General features: G+C 42.2%; 1 protein-coding gene and 1 pseudogene across 1 annotated transcript; both read left to right on the forward strand.

Moving 5' to 3' along the window:
* LOC103295476 (plasma kallikrein-like) overlaps positions 1 to 27974 on the forward strand; it is a 218455-nt pseudogene that overhangs the window by 175539 nt on the left and 14942 nt on the right.
* Positions 1147 to 27818, forward strand: LOC103295448 (cytochrome P450 4V2). The gene is made up of 11 exons (XM_054720110.1): positions 1147 to 1448; positions 9498 to 9610; positions 10985 to 11070; positions 11829 to 12019; positions 12383 to 12452; positions 13739 to 13865; positions 15613 to 15798; positions 18006 to 18108; positions 24526 to 24660; positions 24753 to 24932; positions 26554 to 27818. Exons 1-11 carry the CDS (start codon positions 1238 to 1240, stop codon positions 26724 to 26726), a joined length of 1575 nt encoding a protein of 524 aa, XP_054576085.1. The 5' UTR covers positions 1147 to 1237; the 3' UTR covers positions 26727 to 27818.

Genomic DNA, 27974 nt, shown 5'->3' on the forward strand with positions numbered 1-27974 from the left:
AGGCCCTGCAGCCTGTACAGGAGCTGCAAGGAAAACGGAGGGGATTGAGCAAAGTAGGGATCCAGGGCGTTTCTCAACTTATGTCATCTGCCTGGGCGCCTTCCCTGTCACTATGGACCTGCTCCTAGGAGAGGACACTCCTAGCCCAGCGCCTTTGTAGGAAGGATCACCTGCAGAAAAGAGAACCAGAGTCAGGATTGGGGTCCCGCTACCTGAAGAAGGAAATTCGTCGTCAGTGAACACAGCCATCAGGCAGGATTGGGGCACTCTTCTCACCATCATTCCCTTTTCCTTCCTCCCTTCCATAGGCGCAGTGGTTTGTCTTTGAGAGTTACTTCATAATTACTGTTCCTTTATCCAACCCCCGCTCTGCCAGCATCTCTTTTCTCTACCTCCTCCAGAGACCTTGCCCTTCGTCCTCTCCTACCCGCCCCATGTTCTCTTGGTCCCGAGGATAATTTGGAAACCATTGGGATCACAAGAACATGATTCAGATCTCCCGTGACCTGACGAATTTCACCTACTCCCTCAGGTTGGAGTCCCAGGTCAAAGTAGGGAGCTGTCCTGGGTGACTCTGATGCGCAGCCAGGATGCAACCCACCTCCGCTGGCAGCCAGTCCCAGGAGAGCACAAGACACTCCTGGTTGCGCAAGAAAGCATCAGGAGGCTAGGCGCCCAGCCAGGGAAAAACTAACCCCCAAACCGAACTTCAAACCCGGTGCCCCTTTACTTCCATTCTAAAACATACCGCTCCCTCCTTAACGGAGATCAGCCCACCCCAGCCCCAGTGCGCCTCTCCATCCTGAAGTTGCCCTCAATTGCACCCCATTCACCTCCCCACGCCACCCAAGTGCCTTCATTTCTCAGCACACTCTGCCTTCAGCATTTGTCTTCCCGTGCGCATTACTTAGACCTTTGCACAACAACAACAGGCGGCGCTTTCCTCCCAGCCTGGGAGGCTCCAACCCGGTCCCCAGGGGGCAGGGCGGTCCCTGCGCGGGAAGTCCCGCTTCTGGGCGCCTGGGCTTGTGGTTGCAGGAGGAGGGAGAGGCGATTGGTCCTGGCGCCACCTCCTTCCCCGCCAACCCCGCCCGCCGCGCCCGCCCCCGGGAATTGCGGGACTCCTCCCAGGATCCCGCACTTGAACTGCAGGGGCTGGGCCACCCACTGGACCTAAGCTCCCGGTTCCAAGGTTCTGGGCCTCAGTCCCCGCGAGGAGCAGACCGCTGGCGCGAGGATGGCCGTCTGGCTGGTGCCCGTCGGGCAGAAGCTGCTGCTCTGGGGCGCGCTCAGCGCCCTCACCCTGGCGGGCGCCACCCTCATCCTGAGCTTCCTGCAGATAATGGCGAGCTATGCGCATAACTGGCTGCAAATGAGGCCCATCCCCACCGTTTCGGGCGCCTACCCCTTTGTGGGACACTCCTTGGTCCGGAAGCGAGGAGGGAAAGGTAAGGGGCTGAGCGCCCAGGCGGGCCGCATCCCCACACGGGCTGTTGGGCCCCTTGCAGGGAACCGAGGCTCGGGAGCACCTCCTGAGCACCACCTGCATACCCGCCTGGAGCATCCCAACTGGAGATGCAGGCTGCTGGGTGAGGGGCGCCTCTGTCACCCCCTGGATAATGGGTTCCCAGCTCTCTCCAGTTTTCATTACATATAAGTGCAGTGTTTCTAAACGCCTGTCTTTCTGCCTTTTCTCTTCTCATTTCCCACCCCCTGGCTGCTGCTATCTTAGACCACATCCTGTAGCCCTAGCCGGCTTGGCTCAGTGGATAGAGCTTTGGCCTGCAGACTGAAGGGTCTGGGGTTTGATTCCTGTCAAAGGCATTTGCCTGGGTTGCAGGCTCCATCCCTAGTGGGGGAGGTGCAGGAGGCAGCTGATCAATGATTGTCTCTCATCATTGATGTTTCTAACTCTCTCCCTTCCTCTCTGAAATCAATAAAAATATATTTAATAAGAAAAACAACAACAACAACAACAAAACCACCTGTTTTTCTTCTGTTAAAGTCCTAAAAGCAGACACAAATTATAACTTAGTCTCTCTCTCTCTCTCTCTCTCTCTCTCTCTCTCTCTCTTTCTCTCTCTCTCTCTGTCTCTCTCTCTCTCTCTCTCTCTCTCTGTCTTTCTCCCTCTCTCTATCTCTATTTCTATGTCTATCTGTATCTCTATTTCTCTGTCTCCAAAATAAGGTATGAGAAATGCACTTGAGAACAGAGCCTCTCCCTCCAGAAATCACAATACTTGACCACAACTTTCATTCCTCCTTAGCTCTTCTAAGGAGGTTACATAACAACAATGAATTATGATGTTATTCTTCAAGGCCTGCCCCAAAAGTCATACAGCAAGTTTCAGAAATCTTATTTGTTAAAGAGTGAATCTTTTTTTATTGAAATCATCTTTTGAAGAGATAGCTTTACGTCATGTTATGATAGGGGTAGAGGGATCACTTTAAGTTAGAAAGCTCTTAAAAGTCCCTGATGTTTGCATCCCCCATGAGGGAGGGTGTGTTAGATCTTAGCACTTCATCTTCATGGCTGTATAAGTTGAGATACCCAGAACTGAAAAGATTTGCCCCAAATGATATATATTTTTCAAATATATTTTATTGATTATTTTACAGAGAGGAAGGGAGAGAGACAGAGCGTTAGAAACATTGATCAGCTGCCTCTTTCACACCTCCCACTGGGGATGTGCCCCAACAAGGTACATGCCCTTGACCAGAATCAAACCCGGGACCCTTCAGTCCATAGGCCGACACTCTATCCAATGAGGCAAACTGATTAGGGCCAAATGACATATTTTTAAATGAGCCCAGAACTAGAATCCAATCAGCCCTCAGCTTTATTGAAGAAGTTTTACAGACTGAACATCAATTCCAAAGCTTAAAGGATTATTTCTTTTCCACTTTCCTTTCTCCAAATAAAAATAATGCTGTCATTTCAACTTCACAGGAATACATGAAGCCTCATGGGAGAGTGTTACCAAAATATAAAAAATGTTTTAGGCCGAAGAAATCCAAGTAAACCTTTAACCAACCAAACATCAATGTGACTAATGTTGCAAGTGATGCAGCAAATTTTGATATATGAAAACTACATTTGTAAAAATCATCATGGCGAACGCTAAAGGCAGAGCTAATCTTCCCTTCTGCCCAAAGGCTTTATAATATTAAAAAATAATGGTGTAGAAATATAGGCCCCTCCTGCCCAACAGGAAACAATATACTTAAGAAATCTCATCATAGTGTTTTGGGGGAATTTTTTGAAGAATTGAAATCTCTAGTGAATAAGATCCATTTCAAAATGAACTGTGAGTTATTGGATTCTTTAAGGCAATTCTCCTTATAGTTACTTCCGGAGAGGAGAGAATGATAACACATTATCTTTCTAAAGAGGATTTTATATATATATATAATATTGATTTTTTTTTTTTATTGATTTTTTACAGAGAGGAAGGGAGAGGGATAGAGAGCTAGAAACATCGATGAGAGAGAATCATCGACCAGCTGCCCCCTGCACACCCCCCACCAGGGATGTGCCCGCAGCCAATGTACATGCCCTTGTCCGGAATCGAACCTGGGACCCTTCAGTCCGCAGACCGATGCTCTATCCATTGAGCCAAATGCATCAACAACTACTGCATCTGGGCTTGAGACCAACCTTTGCTCCCTTTCTGCTTGTAATCAAATTGTTTGATGCTGCAATCTTTTTGGAGGGGTTCAGGACCTTAAGGAGGGGCCAATGCACAAATGAAAATAGTATACAAGAAATATGAATTTAGAAGGCATGGGGGCCAGATGGAGACCTCTCTCTTGGAGAGGCACAGGACTTCTGGGTCCAGTTTGCTTTTTATTCACTTGAATACACATTTGCCCTTTAGAATGTAAAGAGGCAGGTCAAAGGTAAAGTTTGGTAAACAGTATAAGGCTTATCAGGTTAGATAATTGCCTTGCACCATTGAGCCAAAGCAGGGCAATATCATGCTGACTTTCAGCCTTGTTGAATACCGAAGTCCATTGGCCTTCCAACGTGTCTTTTTGCATTAATATGCTAACTACTGTTGGTTTTAGCCTCTGGCAGTTTGACTTTGACAAGTTGTTTAAAACTCTTTAATTTATAGTGTGTTACCCTTTACTCATAAAAGTCACTATACTGCAGGTACTTTGAGGATTAAATTTAATGCATGCATTTTCTAGACCAGTGATGGGCAACCTTTTGAGCTTGGTGTGTCAAACTTTGCCAAAAAACTGAGCATAACTCGGGTAGTGTGTCACTTTGAGGAAAAAACATTATTTCGCAAATGTTTCATCCTCAGGAGCAGCAAATGTTTCATCCTTGGCATGCGGCCGCCTCAGCGGCCGCGTGTCATCAGAAATGGCTATGCGTGTCAGTGCTGACACGCGTGTCATAGGTTCGCCATCACTGTTCTAGACCCTTGTCCAGAACTTGGTTTGAGTCAATTTTTTCATTGTCAGTCATGCACTTATTTGAGGCCCTCCTTTGTGCCCAGCATTGAGCTCAGCAAATTTGGGCAGAGCACAACATTTAAAGGTGTACACCCCATCCTCATTACCCTGTGTCTTATACAAGAGGCTGTGCCTTTCATTGTGTGGCTACCCTCCGCATTCTGGCCTCAGAAGTCTCACCTGGAGAATTGCAACTGACTCCCAACTGGGCTGTTGAACTCTATCTTTTGCTTTTCCAGTCCTTTTTGTCAACACCTGTCTTCCCCAGCTGCTCCCTGCTATGGGGCCGAGCGGAGGCCTTCAAACCAGGGATTTTGATTTCCCTGTCTCCTCTGTCAGACCAGACCAAGGCAGTGGTTATGGCCATGCTACATATATTTTGACACTGTTGATGTGACCTAGCTCCTTTCACAGCAGTTTAGCCAATGGTTTGACTAGAAGGCATTTTGAGTCGGCGTGATGTAATGGGGAAGATGGCACATTGTGTGTGTGGGTGCCTCGGGTACAAAGCCAGGCCTGCATTTACCAGCGCTGTGATATTGTGCAACTACTCAGCTGAGCACAACTTCCTCACTTGTTCACTAACTTCTGTAATAGTGTTTCTCGTCTGACTGTGGTGAGGCATAAAAGACATAAGGCATCGAAAACCCTTAGCTCTGCTCTGATGTTTAATTACCTTCCACAGCAAACAAATGACCGAATGAATGTTAGTCATTTTAGAAGATTCATTGTTGGGTTTTGAGGTGCCCAAATGTGCAAACACTATAAACAATTATTACTGTTTATTCAATGTCACGTGCAGTGCACATCCCTGCACTTTAGCCTCTCTCCCGCTGCACTTTCAGCAGCTTGCCCTGAAGCCCAGGGGTGGAGGGAGCGGAGGGATGAGAGAAGGAGCAGGGGTAGTTGAGTATGTGAACATGTATTGGCATGAAAAAGAGCTGCAAAGTTTAACAGTTGTTTTTTTCTTCTATGTCAATCTGTCCGTGGGGCCCAAATTCCCATTTAAAACAACCCGTCAGAACCTCAGGTGCCATCTGTATTAGCGGCCTCACAGTGCTGTGGGCATTAGTCCTGCTGCTGTCAAGGGGCATTCCCTTCGCCTAGAAAAGCCTGGGTACCACATGCCTCCCAGCCAGTCTGCTCTCCTTATCCCTCCCTCCTCATGAGAGGCCTCATTTCCTAACCTAATTAGAAAGCCAGTCCTCCCGTGAATTCATGTTGTTTGACTTGGGCTCTGTCTAACCTTTGCCAGGTCTTTTCTCTGAGGGCTGGACCATGTACCCCAATCCTTTAGTCACTGTGTTTTTCCACCCCACCCAACCCCCATGCCGGGGTCACACTCTGCAATTTAGTGTTTCCTGAGCTGACCCAGAGTTTTGTCATTGTTTGACCTTTCTGAATGCTGGGCTGCATTCCCCAGATGGGGCCTTAGGGATTTCAATACAGAAAGGGTTAACTCCCAAACTTTCCTCACTACTTCAGTGTTGTTGGGATTACTGGTCACCATTTCTCCACACCCAATATAAGGACCAGCCATAAAGCAGGACCAGGGCCCCTAACACTGGCTGCATCGAACCCCAGTCTTTTTCCCACCCCAGAAGCTTTCTGTGGCCTAGGAATACCAAGTTGTCCACAGATCCCACACACCTCAGTGTTATTGTCCTAAATTATAACTCTGTGGTTCTAGTACTCATCAGGAACTTTCAGATATTGCCTAGAGACTGTAAAAGAAAATCCAACTTCTTTAGCCTTGCAACACTCCAAGCTCATCTATCAATGTTATCATCCCCATCCTGTGCTCTGGCTAAACCTATAGGCCATTTTCATACCTCCCTGACTCTGCTCTGCTATTTCTGCTGCTTGGTTTACCCTAACTTCCTTTTTCTTCCTATAAAAAGCCAAATCATTCTTTTATGCTCAAATGCCATCTCTTTCTTGGAATTTCTCCGGTACTTTCAATGAAAATCGATAACTCCTCAGACTTAACCTTCTAATTTAGCACCCATTTCATTTGACCTGATACTGTGATTAGTACCACAGTGACCATCTCCTATGATAATAAATTCCCTGAGAGTAGGGATCTGGTCTTTGGTGGTACATGTTCGTTGCCTGTGGAATGCATGTGTGAGCATGTTGTGTTTTCAAGAAGAAGTAAGATACTTTCGTCATATTCATTCTTCTATCTGGACATGGCATAGGAAACTGCTTTGATTAATTACCAACTTTCCCTATCTAATCCCTACATTTTCCTCAGTGCTTCTCAGTAATTCTTTTTAGCTTAATGATTCTTTCTTATATTTACTATGACAATCTTCCATATTTTTGTCACATTCCCAAGCCCAATTTTTTCCTATATCCAAGGAAATGTAGACATAGAGTATTATTTATATACTAGAGGCCCAGTCCATGAAATTTGTGCATGGGTAGCGTCCCTAGCAGCCACTGGAGCACTGGACTGGGCCTCCTTCATTCTGCACCCCCCCCCCCCGGTGGTCATCACATGTCATAGCAAGTGATGGAATTCCCAGTTGGTTGAACTCCCAAGGGGACACTGCATATTAGGCTTTTATATATATAGATATTGTGTGTATGTGTTTTTCTTCTATTAACAAAATCTTTTTATTTTTATTTTTTTAATTTTTTAAATTACTTTATTGATTAAGGTATCATATATTTGTCCTCAACCCTCCCCCCCACCATTCCCATCCCAAACCCCTCCACACGTATGCCCCCTGTTGTCCGTGATCACTGGTTAGGCTCATATGCAAGCACACAAGTCCTTTGGTTGATCTATCTCCCTTGTCCCCACCCTCCCCTACCTTCCCTCTGAGGTCTGACAGTCTGATCGATGCTGTTCTTGTTCTTCAGTCTATGTTGTTCATCATTTCCCCTAGATGAGTGAGCTCATGTGATACTAGGAATACACTTATAGGAACCAAAAATGAGACAAGAAATAATGGTTATGCTGAGAGGCAAATGAATCAGTCTATAGTGAGTTTCTTTCTGGGCCAACAGTTCTTTTGAGTCCCAATTTCTATGTCCAACAGTTGTTTATGTGTACATAACAGCAATGATATTTCAGTTCTGGATGGTGGACAAATGGTGGTATTGCCTAACTGCTCCCCTGCCAGCTTGTTTGCCCCTAACTGCCATCCCCTGCAGGCCTGGTCACCCCCAACTGCTCTCCCCTGCAGGCCTGGGTCCCCCACAACAGCCCTTCCCTGCAGGCCCAGTCGCCCCCAACTTCCCTCCTCTGCCAGCCTGGTCACCCCTAACTGCCCTCCCCTGCAGGCTTGATCACCCCCAACTGCCCTCTTCTGCTGGCCTGCTCACCCACAACTGTCCTCCTTTGCAGACCTGGTCCCTCCCAACTGCCCTCCCATGCTGGCCATCTTGTGGCGGCCATCTTGTGTCCACATGGGGGCATCCATCTTGTGTGTTGGAGTGACGGTCAATTTGCATATTATTGTTTTATCAGATAGGAGAATTAGATAGGATAGAGGCCTGGTGCATGGGTGGTGGCCAGATGGTTTGCCCTGAAGGGTGTCCTGGATCGGGGGGGGGGTTTTCCCTTGGGGCATGGGGCAGCCTGGGTGAGGGGCCTGTGGTGGTTTGCAGGCTGGCCACGCCTCCCGGCAACCCAAGCGGAGGCCCTGGTATCTTGGATTTATTTATCTTCTATAATTGAAACTTTGTAGCCTTGAGCTGAGCCAAGCCTCCTCCTTCCTCTGTGGCTGCAGCCATTTTTGTTGGGATTTATTTATCTTCTATAATTGAAACTTTGTAGCCTTAAGCAGAGGCCAAGGCAGGCCACGACAGAAGGAAAGCTTGGCTTTCTCCATCACCGGGAGCAACTCAAGCCTCCTGTTCTCTCCAGCTCCGGGGCTGCTGCCATTTTTGTTGGGATTTATTTAACTTTTATAATTGAAACTTTGTAGCCTTGAGTGGAGGCCTGGGCCTGCCAGGGCAGGCAGAAAGCTTGGCTTCCTCCAAACTCAAGCATCCTGCTCTCTCTGTGCCCACAGCCATCTTGGTTGGGTTAATTTGCATACTCACTCCTGATTGGCTGGTGGGCGTGGCTTGTGGGTGTGGTGGATACATGGTCAATTTGCATATTACTCTTTTATTAGATAGTATATAAGTTAAATCAGACTGTTTTTGTCCTTGTCTGTCTGACTTATTTCATGTAATGTAATATCCTTCAGATCCATTCATTTTATCACAAATGACAATATTTTATCTTTAAAAAAATATTCTTTATTGATTTCAGAGTGGAAGAGAGGGGGAGAGAGAGAGAAACATCAGTGAGGAGAGAGAATCATCGATTGGCTGCCTTCTGCATGCCCCACACTGGGGGTCGAGCCTGCAACCCGGGCATATGGCCTGACCAGGTCAATACCCAACCACCGAGCCATGCCAGCTGGGCCAATTATTATCACATCTTCTTTATCCACTCATCCACTGATAGGCACCTAAGGTTGCTTCCATATGCTGGCTATTGTAAGTAATGCTGCAATTAACATTGGGGTGCATATATCTTTTTGAATTAGTGTTTTCATGTTCTTCAGATAAATACCCAGAAGAGGAATTGCTGGATCATATAGTAGCTCTAATCTCAGTTTGTTGAGGAACTTCAATACTGTTTTAGAGAGGGTGAAAGGGAAGCATCTATCTACCAGGGCTGGAGAGGTGGGACAGGTTTCCCTTTCTATAGAAGAGTAGCCTGAAGCAGGTCAGGAGAAACTGAACAACCTCAGTGTTCTTGGTTCAGAAGGCATGTCATAAGGTCACCACAAACATCCACAGTGCTTGGCATTTCTCAGTTAACCAGGTTGTTGCACATATATCATTCATAATTAAATTAGCCTCATAATTCATGCATTAATAATTTAGTAAGGACAACCGTGTGGTTTAGCTTCAAGATGTGAAAGACCTGGGAGATATTGAGTGAGTTGCCGAAAGTAAAACGAGTAAAAAACCCAAAAATGACACAATAAGGAACTTATTTAAAATTAAATATTTTCTCCTAGAGTTTTTCCAGGCACTGATTGATTGCACTGAAGAAAACAGACATGTGCCAATGCTAAAACTCTGGTTTGGCACTGTACCTGCAATAGCCATGTATAAGGCCGAAACTATAGAGGTGAGTCGATGGTGACTATGATCAATGTTTCACTGTATATTTGATGGTGTGAGAATCTCATCAGAATAAACAGCAAATATATTTCCTTATATTTAATTGAATTCAATACAATGAGGATTCCATGAAATATCTAAGGCTTGTGAAGGTGCCATTTAATGCTTTCCAGATATAGTCTGAGTTCTGGGAAGCGTAGCAGCTTATACATGTCTATACACATTTGGTATTAAGAAATATATTTGTCCTCCTTTTTTGGAAAGTCTTCAGTTGAACATAACCATAAATAGATTAATCTATAAATTGAGCTCATATCATTTGCCAGGTACTGTTTTAAGATTACAGAAATAGTGTTTCCCTTAAGATGTTGAGTATCCATTATACTTTTATTATTTCAAGTTAATTTTTTAAAAGAGAACACTAATCTGATATTTATGGGGAAGATTTTATTAATTCACGCTATTGAAATTACTCCTAAAAATTGTTTACCTTTCTTTTCCTTATTATCATGACATTGGGGGTATGATCTGATAGTTTGATGACAAAGGATTTGGGTCAGGAGGTAAAAATGGGATAAACAGACCTTCTCTTAATGGAGCAAAATTAACAGCAGAATTTCCTAGGGTTGTTGGGCTTGGATACTTTTTTCTTACTCATTATGGTAAAACTCTTAGTGTCTCTGGTATCACACTGCAGAATCTACTGGCCCAGAGGAGACAGCGAGAGGGGCACATGTGGGGTTTCAGCCATTGCTGGCCTAGTATAAGTGGCCTTAGTACATGTGGACAGAGATCTGTCTAAAGCAGGAAACTGCAGCAAGAAGCCTGAGAAGCATTTTGTGCATATGCTCATCCCTTCTGCTTTACTTTGGCTCCAGGCAACCTAACTATACCCATGGTTCCCAGTGCTACTTCTACCCTGGAGACATTCAAATGTGTACCTAGTGTAAGCCTTAATCCTGAGCTGCATACCTGCTTTCAGACTATGGCAACTTGAATGCCTCCAAATCAACATACCTGATCATGAACTTGTGATTTCCATCTCCCTAAATGTGGTCATCCTTTGATTCACCCACCTTCTCTTCCCTCACTCCTACCCTCAATAAACAACTCCACGTGCCTCCTAGTTCATGGCAGGAGTCAGGGAATTAACTCTCTTGGACATTTTCCTTTCAGTCAACTCTAGCTAGTCTCCAAGAGTGAGTGACAGTTGTATGCTCCAAGCTAATTGGATTTGAGTCATAGTAATGAAAACGAACCACCAAGAAGTAATTGTTATGAAATGTTACTTTAGAAAGTAGTTGTGTTCTAGCCCAGTATTCTTATAATTAAGGTGGCTTTCACATCTCTGTCTCTCATTTTTCTTTTCTCTCTTTCTAAGGTAATTTTAACTAGCTCAAAGCAAATTGACAAGTCTTATCTGTACACCTTCCTAAAACCATGGCTTGGCCTGGGACTGCTTACAAGGTAAGTCAGTGTAAATCGCTAAAGCTGTCTTGTGCGTAACTTATGTCAGGCATTGACACAAGGTAGTTTTCCTATAGCAAGAATGTGCTGTCGGGTAGTAGAGAGAAGCTGAAAAGGTTGGGTGATAATGGGCCTCTGAGAGACAGGAACCCGGTGTGTAGAGTAATCTCCAGCCATGGCATTCAATAATGATGATCACCTGTGTTCCAAGGAGGGTAAGAAAGTGCCAATGTATAAAGGGAGTACGGCACAGGGGAGTTCTGAGCAGGGAAATCTTGAAAATCCAATGAAAAAGGCAGTCATCCTCAGAGAAGTAAGTGGAGCACAGTAACTTCAGTCCTTGCGCTGCCATACAGCAACAGGACCCCATGAACTGAGAAAGAGAAAGCAGGACTTCGGTGGGGACTTTGGAGACTTCAACGATATTAGAGAACAAAGTAGACTCATGGAGCTCCTTGATCTTCAGAGGGTTAAGGTTGGAAAAAGGGGGGAAATTTCTAAGTTTTGGAAACTAAGAACTTAGAAATCCAGAAAAATTCTTAAAATTTTCAATTTTCATGAGTGCTCTTTTAAATATTAGTAATATAGAAGGATATCTAAAATATGCCCATTCTGTAACTATATATGAATCTCCCCTTGACATTCTGACTAACGCATTTGGGAATCTGTGGATTAAGGAGAATTTGTTGTCTTGACTATGCTTTATTTGTTTTGGATGTTGCTTTTCTCTCCTTTGTAACCATGTCTTGTATTTCTAGTACTGGAAACAAATGGCGCTCCAGGAGAAAAATGTTAACACCCACTTTCCATTTTACCATTCTGGAAGAGTTCTTAGATGTCATGAATGAACAAGCCAACGTATTGGTTAAAAAGCTTGAAAAACATGTTGACGGAGAAAAATTTAACTGCTTTTTTTACATCACTCTTTGTGCCTTAGATATCATCTGTGGTAAGTCTCATTGATTTGTTTCTAGAGCTATGGTGTAAACAGAAAATGGCCCAAATAGAAAATAACACTTCACTGGGAAGCAAATGAAGGGGTTAGAAAGGGGTGGTCCTTCTGCTAAACTGGGCTCCTGAGAAGCAGTGCCCACTCCTAGGGCTTTGAGCAGAGCCAACCTGCCAGGAAGGTCAGAGGGAAGGAGGAGCAGGAACAGGGAGTAGGAGAAACAAAAGGTGCAAGACTGAAAGGGCAAGGGAACAATTCTAACATATATAAGAATTTATGTCTTTTTTCAAGTGTTTGCCACTGGAAAATAAACAGAAGGCATGTGCATGAATTGAATGGTTGCTTCTCACCCATATTTTGCAGAAACAGCTATGGGCAAGAATATTGATGCTCAGAATAATGATGATTCTGAGTATGTCCGTGCAGTTTATAGGTAAATGGAGCCCTTCTAATTATTTTTAAAATTGTTATTGATTCAAGCTTTAAAAAATATCACTAATAATTTTTTGTCTGTGTTGTATCTTTTTCATTGTTTCACAATGAAATATTGTACTAAAAATCAACCTAATCATTTATGCATGTATTTTAACAATACAGGATTTATTGTATAACTTATGGCTTACCCAGGCTATGTTATAACTTTTAATAATTATTTTATGATATATTAAGAAATTATATTATGATGATAAGATAAAGATAAAAACAATATTTTTAGCATAATAACCACTAGGTTTAAAAAATTATTCATTAAAACTTGTAGATATTATTCCAGAATGTTAGCTGTGTTATTGTTTTGTGTTATGTGCTCCTCTCTCTTGTTTTTTAAGTTGTTATTAATTGTCTCTTCCCATATTTTCTGCACTGAATGTGTATTATTTTTTAATTGAAACAGTCATATTTACTTTGAAAAATTGCTGATATTATTCTACTATCAAAATGCAGGGCCAGAGTTTGATTTGAGGAATTCTGTCTTTAAATCCACTGCCCATTTCATATTAGCATATATAATCTGCCATTCATTACACAAGATACTGACTAGTTTTATAGTGGCCCACAGAACAGAATAACAGGGAGACAAGCATCAAAACAAATAAGTATAAACTTATAAACTATAATAATTGCTTAAAAAGAAAAAATAAAGTTGATATTCGAGAAGAAAACAGCAATAGGGCCCACAGATTGAGTGACCAGAAAAGGCCACTCTGCAGAATTGGCCTGGAAGCTGCTCTCAAAGGAGGAGATCACGTCTAGGTCTTCCTGCTCCATCACTGGAAATGTTGAGGGAGGGACTCGGGACAGGGATGTGACAGAGGGACACTTTACTGCAGAAGAGGACAGCCAGAGGAATGATCAAGCAAATGTGTGGACATTAAACAGGCAGATTTCATCCCACCCTGTGGTATAAGAGCTACAGGCAGCTTGGGGAGGTCCGGAACTCTTCCCGGAGAAATAGAAGGAGAGATCAGATGGCCATCTAGTGAGGATGTTTTGTAATGGATTCTTCATTCCTCTAAAGGACCCATTTAATTCTTAAGCTTCCTTGGATGTGTAATAACCCATGCCTTCATTGTTGAGCATTGAGCATAGAGCTCTTAGAAGCCGCTAAGATGAATTATCATGGTTGCCACATATTACCCTCATTGAGACCAGGCACCAAATAGGTACTCAAACAATGCCCATTTTGATATATCAGCTGTTACATTTGCACCCTGTTTATAGGATGAGTGATTTGATACATCGAAGAATGAGGACGTTTTGGCTCTGGCAAGATGTTTTGTACCTTTTGTTTAAAGATGGATGGGACCACAAAAGGAACCTAAAGATCTTACATAATTTTACCAACAATGTAAGTCATTATTTTATTTTATTGTGGATAAACATACATAACATAAAATTTATCATAATAGCCATTTTAAGTGTACCATTCAGTGGCATTAGGCGCATTAACAATGTTGTGCAACCCCTCCCACTATCACTTTCTAGAACTTTTATAAGTGCATGACTCCTATGTTTGTTAACACAGCCAGTCATTAATGTTCCCTACTGGGGAGGTTAGTCTACTGGGGGAGGCTGTCTATAAATAAATAATTACAAAGTGTGATATGAGCTATTGTAGTTTAACAAACTGGGTGCTATGCTAAGAGAATAAAGACACAGGGATCTGTGTTATAAGAATCTTTGGAAAAGTGTTTGGATTTTCAATGGTTTTCAAAGACAAAGGGCATTTATAGCAGTATCTTAAACTGGAAAAGATAAAAATTAACTAGATATTACTATTTAATTATTAATGACAAGAAAATAGTAATGTTCTGGATATAGTCTGTCTTTGTGTTAAAAGAATGTTTATGGAAAGGCAAACTTTAATTGAAAACATGCATTATAATTTAAATGTCCTGACAAAAGTGCCAAAGTAATTATATTTATCCTTTGCTGTAAATTTAGTTTTAAATATGATGGCATTGCTTCGTGACAGTGAGGTACTGCCTCCACCAACAGATCCAGTGGTAGAGTCCCTAGATGTTAGATGAATGAGGTGTGGGAGTGAGCTGCCCTCAGTGGAGTATAGCATAATTGCCTGGCAAGAGGTGAACGGTGAACAGTTTGTATTTTTAGGTACAATTACACTTGTCTTCAAATTTCATGCATTAATATCAGTATCAATAATGAATGAATTCCAAATTGGATGAATAATATCAAAAATTGCATACTGAGTGCCAGGCACCAGGGGTTCCACCAAGAATCAAAGAGAGGACACGGTGCTTGCCCTTACTGAACTTGGGATCTGTTCATTCTAAGCAGAAGCAGGTTTGGACGATTGCCTGAAAGGAGGAGAAAGTTGAAATGTGTAACCAAATTAAGCTCAGGGGCTTTCATTCTTTTATTCATTTAACACATACCTCATGGACATTTCTAAAAGGCCAAGCAGTGTTCTAAAGGTTGGAAATATAAGAATGAATGAATAAAGACAAATTTGCTGCTACATTGCAGTTGGAGGGGAAAGTCACTAAATAACAAATACAATGCCAGGTGGGAAGTGAAATGGAAAAGAGGTAAAGCAGGCTGAGGAAGAGAGTGAGTGCCAGGGACTGGGGTAGCAGTGACCCTGACAGTGTGACAATGGGCAGCGGAGATCTAAAACTAGGGAGGAAGCTAGTCATGTTGGCTTCTGAGGCAAGAGCATTCTCAGCAGAAGGAGCAGCAAGCATACAGGGTGATTCTTTTCTCCAATACAACACGTCATTAGAGTGATCTATAATTAGTCTATCATATAATGATTGTGTTCTCTCCACCACCCCAACTTTTTCTCATGAGCTCTTCCAACTCGCTGAGGCCCTATTCAGGAGACTACTACTCTATTCCCATGTTGGAAAGGCTGCAAAAATAGTCCTTGGAAATGATGTATTACGCCCTAAAAATATTCACAGAAAGCTTTACTATATTTTCACAAAAACCTAAGTTCCTGTTGAGTGAGACAGAACTGGAAAGGCTTAGAAAAAAATCAGTTAAAGAAGCTGGTATATTTTCACAGGAACATGGACCATTAGGCCTTATCAAATTCCACACAAAAGCATGTGATCATTTAAATCATACAGGTCATCAATGAACGGGCCAATGAAATAAAGAGAGAAGAAGAACATAAAAGTGATGACAAGGGCACGACCCCCTCCAACAGAAAACGCAAGGCTTTCCTCGACCTGCTTTTAAATGTGGTGGATGATGAAGGGAACAAGCTAAGCCATGAGGCTATTCGAGAAGAAGTGGACACTTTCATGTTTGAGGTATTTTGCGTTGTCATGTTAGTCTCAGGTATCCTCATTAAACAAATTACAGTTCCTGTTACATAACAAGAAAATGTTTTGTTTTGTTTTTAATCTTGGGAGTTAAAAATGCTAAGGATGAAGAAATAGCCAGCACTAATACTTAGACATGTTTAAACATTTTATAGTCAAATTAGAAAGAACATGAAATAGCAAGCATTATTTGTAGCCACATTTTAAAATATGTTGGGTTCCTTGGCATAAGGGATGATCTGTTCTCAATTTATTTTTAACTTAAAAAGAATCAATTTATAGGAATTCTTCAAAAAAGTTTTTAGCATTTAAAAAAGTCTGATCACATTTTGAAGTAGCTTGTTATAACTGATGAAGAGTCATTATGTTGTAGTTACTAATTACAAAGTTTAAGACCCAAATTAAATACCAGATCAACTCTCTTCTTCAGATAAAGCTGTAGACTTGTATGGGTTCTTTTCTTCCCAACATCAGAGAAAGTTTCTGTCATTATTTCTTCAAACAGGTTTTCTATTCCTTGCTCTACTTCCTCTCCATCTGGCACCCCTATTATACAGATGTTGTTTCCTACTCACACACCCATCCCCGCCTTCCCTCTGGGATGGAACAATCTGTTCCTTGCTTCTATGTCTGTGCCAGGCCCTTTATGCTCCTGGTCTGGCGGATTCTTGCCCTGCGCAGTTCTGCCAATGCACTTGTTGCCTCTGTGCTTTGTGTTTGCTCCCTTTGGGTCGCAGACAAAAATAAAACAGGAAGTTCATTTTCAAATTCAGGAGAAGCTATTAAAATTCTTTAGCAAAAGCACTTCCTCTATGATTTTGCTAAACAACTGAATGACATGGGCCAGCTTTTGTCAGAGGCCAGAGTCATTTCTGTAAACAAATTGCAAGTGTGAGAAAATACAATCATGCCAACATCAGAGACTTATAAATATGTTTTTTTGAAATTGCAGAAAAGTCCTTAACAATTCCACTTAGGAGCTAAAGCAAGTGCTTCAGAGACATCTGCCCAGGAGATGACATATTACAATGGTCACTTGTGTTGTTTAGGGTAAATGGACCAGTAAGAATTATTATTTTTTATTTTTCAAATACTTTTTTTTTTTTTCTGGAGAACTTACCATTTTGCATGTGGAGTGTCCTGGTGAGGTGAGGACAGGAAATGAGGGGCTGATGCCTAAAGACACTGAATGGACAGAGAATAAGGTCGTCCAGGTGTCACCATCAGTATTGGAGCTGGAGTCTCCTCACCCCGCATCCTCCATGCTCCCCAAGGTGAAGAGTGTGGACTCTGCTTTGTCATCAGAAACTCCAAGGGCCCTATTCTTGCCTCCACCTCCTATGAAGCTGTTGGGCTTGGGAAAGTCATTTAGCATCTTTTGGGCTTCAGTTTGTCATCTCTAAAATGTCAATAGCAGTATCAAGTATCCCATGGAGATTTTTTAAAAATAGGTATTTTTATTGATTTCAGGGAAATATATTTTTATTGAAGGGAGAGGGAGAGACAGAATCATCAATGATGAGAGAGAATCACTGATTGGCTGCCTCCTGCATGCCCCCTACTGGGGATCGAGCCCACAACCCAAGCATGTATCCTGACCAGGAATCGAACCATGACCTCCTGGTTCATAGGTCGATGCTCAAGCACTGAGCCATGGCAGCCCTGCTCTCATTGTTTTTTTGTGAAGAATAATTGTGTTCCTTTCTGCAAAATGATGATATTTGCCTCAAACTCAGCAAGATTTAAATGGGGCTATTCACCAACTTCTTGATGTGGAGACTAACTCAGGACTACCCATGTGCTCCCTGGTGTTCACCTTACTGTACAAGTGGGGGACAGTGGAGAAGTGCAGATCTGGCCACTTGGCTCAGGAAAGTCACACTTTTATTTCCTCAAAAACAGTCCAGCGCACGGAGTTCCCTTGGAATGCCTCCTGTTAGCCCAGCCCAGCCACTCTCACCAAGTATGTGACTCTGTCCTATTGAAATGTCCCTGTACCAGAGGCGTCCCCTTTGAAGGGATTGTTTCATTGGTTTGTTCCCCACGGAGGTAAAATACTGTAGAAAATTAACTGGTTCTGTCTGGGGTCACGTCACAGCTGTCAAATCCAGAGACAATTCAGAATAGAGCTAGCATCCCTAACCTTCTCAATAGAACTCTGCTTTCTAAGCTGTTTTTTCCCTCTTACATTGCAGGGCCATGACACAACTGCAGCTGGAATAAACTGGGTCGTGTACCTATTGGGGTGCTATCCAGAAATCCAGAAAAAAGTGGACAATGAACTGGACGAAGTGTTTGGTACGTATGGCCCCTTCACTGCTTACACGGAAGGTCCCAAGTCACTGAAGCAAATGGCATTCTTGCTCATTAAGAAAGAGCAGTCGGGCCTGTTCTAAAGACACTGAAATAAGCAGGAAGGCTGCCATCTGGGACCCCTTCCAGGCCTAATGTCCTTTCCAAACCTCACCCATTTGTTTACAGGCGTTTGCTGATTGCTTGGTGTGTGACTGCACTGGGCTAGATGCTGAGGCTACAAAGATACATGTCCCTGTGCTCAAGGACCTCACTGCTTCATAGGTGAAGCAGACACTGTGTAGAAAATACCAAGTCATGGCTGTGTGCTTGGGCGATATGAGGAAGGAAGGGGCTAGAGGAGAGCAGAGAGGAGAGGTGAAGCTGGTTAGGGGGGTCCAGGAGAGCTGTTCCCTATAGGATTGCTGTGGGTTAAGCTGATGGGAAATAAATTTTTTTTGCACAACCAGTAACCTGTAGGTAAGGAGTCCTAGGCTGATGCCAGAGGGATGTTGTGAGAATCCTGGGCTTGCCCTTTTTTTCTCTGTCATTTTCATGTTTGTGGGTTTTATTTTCTTGATCATTGTTCTGGGTCTCATGTTTATCTTTAAGGCAAGAAGAAAGGGGAGGAGGGATGAAGGATTATATTAGTCTCCTTTGACTGCTGTCACCGATTCTGCAAACTGGGTGGCTTAGCACAATAGAAATTTATTCTCTTACAGACCTGGACACCAGAAGGCCCAGATCAGTATCTCTGAGTTAAATCAATGGGTTGGCAGGGCTGCACTTTTTGGAAGTCTGAGGGGAGAATGCATTCCTTTTGGTGACTGCCAACATACCTTGGCTTATGGCCACATCATTCAAATCTCTGTCTCCATCTTCCCAACACTTTCTCTTCTGTGGGTGTGTGTCAAATCTCCCTCTGCTCTCTCTTATCATGATATTTGTGATGGCATTCATGGCCCACCTGGATAATCCACGATCATCTCTCCATTTTAAGTTCCTTCATAAAATGTTCAAAAGCACCTTTTCCCCCAAAAAGTAATATTTATAGGCTCTAGGCATTAGGACCGGATATATTTGTGGGTCACGACCAGCCTACCACAAAGGAACTATGTATTGTGCCATCAACTTAATTCTTTGTTTAATCAGATGTCATATGGCTTCCCATGGCTGGGAAAAGAAAGGTAAAGGTTGGTTGGCCAATCAACACAGTGGTATCTGATGGATTTTCCTGGTGCAAAGTGGGGAAGGAATAATAAAGGAAAAGAGGAGGAGGTGGAAGGCATTCTGGAAAGAGAGGCTCCGGTTGCACAATGGCAGAGTGGAAACGTTGGCAGATAATAGTAAGCATTAAAGGACAGGTGGAATTCAGAACATTTGTTAGAACCCATTGAGAGGTGAAGTTGGAAAAGGAATTTCATGTCCAGATGGTGTGAGGACTGGATTTTCATATCAAGAGGGAAGACTGTATTTTGTAGAATGGAGACGATCTAAACTCCTGGGCTCTGTTTCTGTCATCATTTCATTTTTCCCGTTTCAAGTTGAATTTCTCTCAGATTGCCTCTGGTGTGGTGGGTAAATGGGGTATTCTAGAAACCCGGGTTCTTTTGGAATGTGTTCCCACATTTGTGATTTTTACAATTTCTAGCCCAATGCAGGTGTCACAAGTGCTTTTGGATCTCACATAATTAGTGACACCATTTTTACTAGAATTTTTATTCTGCTGTTTCTCATGCTTTTTGCTAATTGTGCTTCACTTCTCTTCTATCCCCAGTATTAGTTCTAAAATTTTTTGTGTAACTGATCTTTAGATATTGGCATGTAAGTATTCATTCCTCTTTTTTTTTGTCTTTTTTCCCTTCCTTCCTTCCTTCCTTCCTTCCTTCCTTCCTTCCTTCCTTCCTTCCTTCCTTCCTTCCTTTCTTTCTTTTCTTCTTTTTTTTTTTTACTGAGTTAAACTTCACATTTAGTTTCATTATAACAAAGCAACTGGAACACTTTTAGTATTTAAAATTGACCGTTATCTTTTCTTCCCATTGAAACAAACAAACAAAAATTAAACAAACAGGAACAAGATTACAATAGAGAATGACAGTTCCCAATAAGATTCTGCAGGTTTGCTCTTCTCCCATTGAGTTGCAGGGCTCAGGCCATTATTAAGAGAGAACTTTATTTTAAAAGTATCATCTTAAACTGCAAGGAAGTCCAGAAACATCACAACTAAACATACCAAAGGGGAAGCCTTGTTGTCAAAATTTCCACTTAACTAACCCAAACATCTCATATCTACCCTTTGACCTTCTATAAACCCATTTTCTTTTTTTAGTTTAAAAAATGTTCCATACAAGAGAAAGTAGACAGGTGTATGTTGGTAAATGCTAACTGTCCACATTCATAGAGACACAGTGTAATCTGTGTGCTCAATGTACAGAGAAAGGAGGGAAAAAGCTAAAATTTTGTGCACCACTGCGGGGGCTGAGCCTCCAGCCTCCAGCAGAGCAAAGTAAGCAAAAGGTTTTTCTTTCCCAGGGAGCACCAGGGCATTGATTCCATATAGTGTTTGTTGAGTCCGGAAGGGATAAAGTTAATTTGCATTTGTATGCATGCACATACACCTAACCAAGGAACACAGACACCAGGAGTGAGGGCATGTGGGGGGCGTAGAGAGGCAATGGGAGGATAAGGACACATGTGTAATACCTGAATCAATAAAGAAAAAAAATCAAGGGGGAAAAGTAAAAATACTTCTAAAATTAAAAAAAAAAAAAGTGAATTTGAAACAGAAAGCTTTAGAGATTCTTTTCCCACTGTATTCTGCTCAAGGTATTTCCTCCAAATAAGTTGAGAACCAGGAGGTAAGGGAGAGAAAAGACTTCAAGAGCAGAATGACTGAGCCTAAGAGTAAAGCAAAACACAAAACAAAAACCCCACACTGTAACTTGCTCCCAGTGACTGGAGGAAACTTTTAAAAAGGTTGGAATCCATCAGTGTTCCCTAGTCATCTTCTCCTTCATCCTCATCAGCTTCTTTTGTCAGTAGCTTTCAATCCTCTCCCTCTCCCCCTCCATCATCACCTTCTTCTCTTCTCCTTCCCCTTCTTCATCTTCCATATCAGGAAGCAAGTAGTAATGAATTGGATTTTGGCAAACACCACCTTGGATGATCTCCCACCTTATCTGCACCCACATCAGAATGGCCATAAACCAGATTTTTGGTTCTCAGCCTCTTCCTGCTGGCTTTATCCTGCAGTGGATTTGAACATTTCATCAAATCCTTTCCAGATATTTCAGTGGACTTTGAAAATGCATCACGGCTTGCACTCAGATGAAATTCTTTGGGTGCAATTATTTTCTAAGGAAGGGTTTTCAAGGAAATGAAAAGCTGTTCTGTGACCTGATTTATTACTTTTCAATTCTATGCTTCAACTCTGGTTAAATAGCACAGTGCCTTCCCATCCATCTCCCCGAGCAGTGCAGGCATAGAGATGGTTGCCAATGTTGTTGTTTGAAAATTTGGGATTTGGGCCATCAAGTCCTACCTCTTCTGAAAAACAATGGTTGGCAAGAAATGGTTATATGCTGACCTTCAGAATCTTCTCACTGACTTGTTCATTGAGTTGTTCTCATTTTTTGCTTCCTCAACATGTTTGGTTGCTTCCTGCTGTGTTTTTTTTCTCCTCTTAGCAGGTCCAAGAAGCCATTTGGATTTTTTTTTAATTTAATAACTCTTTATTGTTCATATTATTACAATTGTTCCTCTTTTTTCCCCCCATAGCTCCCCTCCACCCGGTTCCCACCCCACCCTCTGCCCTTACCTCACCCCCACTCTCCTCATCCATAGGTGTACGATTTTTGTTGAGTCTCTTCCTGCACCCCCACACCCATTTCCCACTGAGAATTGTCAGTCCACTCCCTTTCTATGCCCCTGTTTCTATTATATTCACCAGTTTATTCTGTTCATCAGATTTTTTATTCACTTGATTTTTAGATTCACTTGTTAATAGGTATCTTTTTGTTGTTCATAATTTTTATTTTTACTTTTTTCTTCTTCTACCTCTTCTTAAAGAATACCTTTCAGCATTTAATGTAATACTGGTTTGGTGTTGATGAACTCCTTTAGCTTTTTCTTGTATGTGAAGCTCTTTATCTGACCTTCAATTCTCAATGATAGCTTTGCTGGGTAGAGTAATCTTGGTTGTAGATACTTACTATTCATCACTTTGAATATTTCTTGCCACTCCCTTCTGGCCTGTATAGTTTCTGTTGAGAAATCAGCTGTCAATTATATGGGTGCTCCTTTGTAGGTAATTAACTGTTTTTCTCTTGCTGCTTTTAATATTCTCTCTTTGTCTTTTGCTCTTGGCATTTTAATTATGATGTGTCTTGGTGTGGTCCTCTTTGGATTCCTTTTGTTTGGGGTTCTCTGTGCTTCCTGGACTTGTAAGTCTATTTCTTTCACTAGGTGGGGGAAGTTTTCGGTCATTATTTCTTCAAATAGGTTTTCAGTATCTTGCTCTCTCTCTTCTTCTGGCACCCCTATGATTGGGATGTTGGTGTGCTTGAAGTTGTACCACAGGCTCCCTACACTATCTTCAAATTTTTGGATTCTTTTTTCTTTTTTTTTTTCCGGAGGAGTGTTTTTTGCTTTTTTGTATTTCAAATCTTTGACTTGATTCTTGCGGTCCTCTAGTCTGCTGTTAGGTCTCTGTATAATATTTTTTTATTTCAGTCAGTGTTATGTTTAATTTCTAGTTGGTCCTTTTTCATATCCTTGAGGGTCTCGCTAAATTTATCGGCCTTTTCTAGGAAATTCTTGAAAACCTTATAACCGTGGTTTTGAACTCTATATCCAGTCATTTGCTTTCCTCCATTTCTTTCATTTGTGATCTGTTTCTTTGTCTCTGCTTTTTCACTGCTTTCCTGAGTTGTTAGAGTAGCTTTGTGTGTTAGGTGTCCTATAGGACCCAGTGGCTCAGCCTCCCCAGTTACCTGAGGTGGACACTCTTGTTGCACCACTTTGTGGGCTGTGTGCACAGTCTTGTAGTTAAGCCTTGATTGTTATTGGTATCACTGGGAGGAATTGACCTCCAGGTCAATTGGCTGTGAGGATCAGCTGTGTCTATGCTGGGAGAACTTTGTGCTGGAGACACCCTTATGAGATAAGACTTGCAAAATTGCAAAAGCCTCTGTACTCAGCTTGGAATGGGCGGTGTCTCAGGGTTGAACAGACAGCCTTGGCTTCCCATCAGCCCTGCCCTATGCGACCCCTGGGTCTCAGTGTCCCTCGGTAATCACTGCAAGCACCTCTGAGAGAAAGCCGCCCTCGAGTTTCGCCTGCTGCCAGACAGTCCACTTTCTCCCCAAATGAGTCTGAGTTCCCAGAATCTTGCCCAGAACTGGAGTTCAGTGCAGTTGGGAGCTTCCATCTCCCTCCCGCTTAAGAAAGCCAGCCACACACTCAGCAGTCAGTCCTCTCCACACACTCACCTCTGGACCTCTGCCTTCTGCAGCTCCCCTGAGTCTCAGTATGCTTTTCTCTTTTCCTGACAGTCCTGATTCCCCCTGTATGAGTCTGGGTCCCCAGGGTCTCGCCCAGAACTGGAGTTCAGTGCAGTCAGAAGTTTCTTTCTCCCTCCCGCTTGAGAAAGCCAGCCATGCACTCAGCCGCCAGTCCTCTCCATGCGCGCATCTCTGTACCTTAGCCTTTTGCAGCTCCTCTGATTCTCAAAGTGCTTTTCTCTTTCCTTCTTATTGTAAAATTTCCACTCAGCCTGCTTTCCTGTGGTTCTGGATGGTGTCCGTTTTGTCTTTTAGTTTTAGTTTTGAAATTGTTGTGAGAGGCAGCAATTTAGGTGTTTATCTATGCTGCCATGTTGCTTTCTCTCTGGATTTCTTTTTGAGGTGGGAATGGAGGGCGTTTGTGGGCCAGGCTATGGGGAGAGTCCAAGAATCTGACCCAGGAGAAGATACACTTCTGGAAGAGGCTCTGAGGATTCAAAGTTAAATGTTTTAAATATTAGTTTCATGCATTTGCAATGTTATGCATCTGTCCACCTCTATCTAATTCCAACCCACTTCAGCAGCCTAAAGGAAACCCTGCACCATTAATCAGCCACTCCCCATGTTCTCTTCCTCCAGCCCCTGGCAACACCTCATTTATACACGGTCTTATGGATTTATCTACTCTGAGTACTTCCTCCAAATTTAATGATACAACATGTGACCTTTTGTAACTTTTTTTTTTTACTGAGCATTATTGTCTCATTTTATTTTGATTATCTATACTATTAAAAATTTTACTTTAGCTGTTGGTATTTAACATTCAGTGCATTGATGTTATAATATGTTCTTTTTTGATGTCTTACCGCCAAGCCCAAATAGTTCTTTCATTTATTTTATTTCATGTATTTACTTTGATCAGGGAATTCTGATCGCCCTGTTACATTAGAAGACCTGAAGAAACTTAAATATCTGGAGTGTGTTATTAAGGAGACCCTTCGTATTTTTCCTTCTGTGCCTCTCATAGCCCGTGAACTTAATGAAGATTGTGATGTTGGTGAGAATTCTTTCATGAAAGTAGTGGGGAGAGTGGACTTTTCTGTGTGTGTCTTGCTCTGTTCTCATGATATTTCAACTGTCTCATGACAGGGGGTTACAAAATCATGAAAGGCTCTCAAATACTCATCATTACCTACGCACTGCATAGAGACCCGAAGGTCTTCCCAGACCCTCAGGAGTTCAAGCCAGAGCGGTTCTTTCCCGAGAATTCGATCGGACGCCATCCATACGCCTATGTGCCCTTCTCTGCTGGACCCAGAAACTGCATAGGTTTGTATCCATCAGAATTGGTTTGACCTTTCAGGCACACACGGCAGGGGGTTTCTCACAATGTCTTTGAGATGTAGTGTCTCAGATACAAGTCTGTTAAAAAACTAGTTGTTTTATTTTTTTCTCCACTTTACTATGACTGTTGTAATGTATATCAGTTTTCTAGGGCTGCTGTAACAAAGCGCCACAGACTGGGTGGCTTAAATGACAGAATTTTATTTTCTCACAATTCTGGAGGCCAGAAGTCCAAGATCAAGGTGTCTGCAGGGCTGGTTTCTTGTGAGGCCTCTCTCCTTGGCTTATAGATAGATGTCTTCTCCCTGTGTCTTCATGTAGTTTATTCCTCTGTGTGTGTTTCTAATTAATCCCACTCAAGGATATGTTTTTATTGATTTTTAGAGAGAGAGGGAAACATTGATGTGAGAGAAACATTGATTGGTTGCCTTCCATATGTGCCCCAACCAGGAATCTAACCCACAACTTAGGTGTATGCTCTGATGGAATTGAACTCACAACCTTATGGTGAATGGGATGACATACCAACCAACTGAGCCACCCAGCCAGGGCTTGATCTCTTCTTTTTATAAAGACACCAGTCAGGTTGGATTAGGGCCCATCCATAGAACCTCATTTTTTTTTTACTCGCCTCTTTAAGGGCCCTATCCCCAAATGCATTCACATTCTGAGGTACTGAGGGTTATGAATTCAGCAGATGAATTTGGGGGGAATACCATTCAGCCCATAACATAAAGCATTACCAGTTTCATGATAGAGTTTGAAAGTGTAGATTTTTAACAAAGAGGCATGGATCAGACTGTCGGGCCTCAGAGGGAGGGTAGGGGAGGGTGGGGATAAAGGGGAGAGATCAACCAGAGGACTTGTGTGCATGCATATGAGCCTAACCAGTGGTTAAGGACAACAGGGGGGTGGGGGCATGTGTGGGGAGGAGTGTGGGATGGGAATGGGGGATGAGGACAAATATGTACTACCTTAATCAATAAAGAAATTTAAACAAAAAAAAAAAAGAAAAAAAAGAAAAGAAAATGTAGATTTTTAGATTGAAGTAGCATTTACTTTATATGTTAGAAAGCGTATTTATAACAATTAGTTTATTTAACCTGCTTTTATTGCTTTTAAGAATTGCTTTTTTCAAAACCAAAACAGAGAATGCTCACCATAGGATAAGCGGAAGTACATAAACAAAATGAATGCACATAGCCATAAATTATCAACACTTTTGGTGTTAGTATCTCTGGCATTTTATTGTTTATGTAAATGCAGGCATTGGTGCAATGAGGCCTGGTAACTCTATAGTAAACTACATGAAAGGCCCAGGAGGAGAGCATTCTAGAGCAGTGGTTCTCATGGTCAATGAGCCAGGATTCATCTGGGTGCTGTGTGGGCTGGATTCCTTGTCCCCAGAGCTATTCAGATGCACTGGGTGGGAGCAGGGAAGGGCACTCAAGAATCTTTATTATTAGGAAGCATCCTGAGTGATACTGGTTCGCCCAGGGCCTACTGTGAAAATCTAGCATCACTTGCTTCTTCTAATAGAGCCTGTTCTTTCTCCCATTTGAGATAGATCTGTAATTAAAGTCATGTTATTTACATTAATTTGAAGGTCAAAGGTTTGCCATGATGGAAGAAAAGGTCATTCTTTCATGCATCCTGAGGCATTTTTGGGTCGAATCCACCCAGAAAAGAGAAGAACTTGGTCTGGCAGGAGAGCTGATTCTTCGTCCTACTAATGGCATCTGGATCAAGTTGAAGAGGAGAAATACAGATGCATCCTAACTCTATTCTTGGGCTGTGCCTTAGTAGGAATAAGGTCTTTCTTTAAGAGAAACTTTGCATTTACTATGTGTTGATCATGAATTTAATAGTCTTAAACCCTACACCTAATTTTTTCTTATCCCCACTTACCTTGGGGTCAAGTCTATCAAAGAGAGAGTTTTTATATTTTCATCACCACCATTATCTTACCCTTGCTCTTGATCCCAAAAGGTGAGTTAACTGATGGCCGTACCCAAATAAACATACACATTTCTCAACAGAGGCATCCATAGGCCATTTCAATTTCAATTGACAGACCCAAAGGATATAAGTTAATTGAGGCTTCCGAATTTTTTAAGGTATTCTTGTTGAACAAAAATATACATATATACATATACTTTTCAATTGAAAAGGGTAATTAAATACTCAGGCTTGAGCTTAGGTTTTAAAAATTATATCAGTGGCATCAGTTATGAGAATAATTATGATGATGATACTTTTCAGATTTTGTCAAGGAGAGCAGATCATTTATAATTGACTCATAGGTTCTGTTCCTATCTCCCTTTTAACCGTGTACTTATGGCCTTCATTTCATTTCATTCTACATAACATCACAATTACCTTTACACATCATATATTACCGGGAGCGATTCCCCTTGGTGATCTCCAGTCCCTCATAATGGCTTTTGGAGCTGGAAGCACATTAGACCTTATCAGGTTATACTCCTTTTCATTTGAAGGGGATAAGATCAATCAGGGGTAAGTTTCTATCCAAAGTCTTACCACCAGTGGGTGACAGGGCTGGAAATAGATAGAGGTCTAAACTCTAAATCTCTACTACTATATGCTACTGCTTTATGAAACTTGGGTATGTAACTGGGTATATCATTAAAATACAGATCTTCTAGAATTCTCCAATCATTAAGGAGAAGAGACGCCGCACATGTATAGTAATACAGCACTTGGTTTAGGGTTAATCTTCTGGGAAATTCAATCCTCCAGAACATATGTATCAAGCTGGTAACTGACACAAATTCCCTGAATTTTAATTCCATCTCTACTCCCTTACTCAGTGACTTTAAAAAATTTCTTTTAATAAATAATTTTAATGAGGTTGTTTCTGTTTCTAAATTGATTTTAGAGTGGGAGGAATGGGGAGAGAGAGAGAAACACGTTGATGTGATGTGAGAGAGCTACCTTGATCCATTGCTTCCCATTCACCTTCCAACTGGGGATCGAACTCACACCAAGGTATGTGCCCTGAGTGGG

This window comes from Eptesicus fuscus, chromosome 8 (genome assembly GCF_027574615.1).
Source record: "Eptesicus fuscus isolate TK198812 chromosome 8, DD_ASM_mEF_20220401, whole genome shotgun sequence".
NCBI classification, from domain to species: domain Eukaryota; kingdom Metazoa; phylum Chordata; class Mammalia; order Chiroptera; family Vespertilionidae; genus Eptesicus; species Eptesicus fuscus.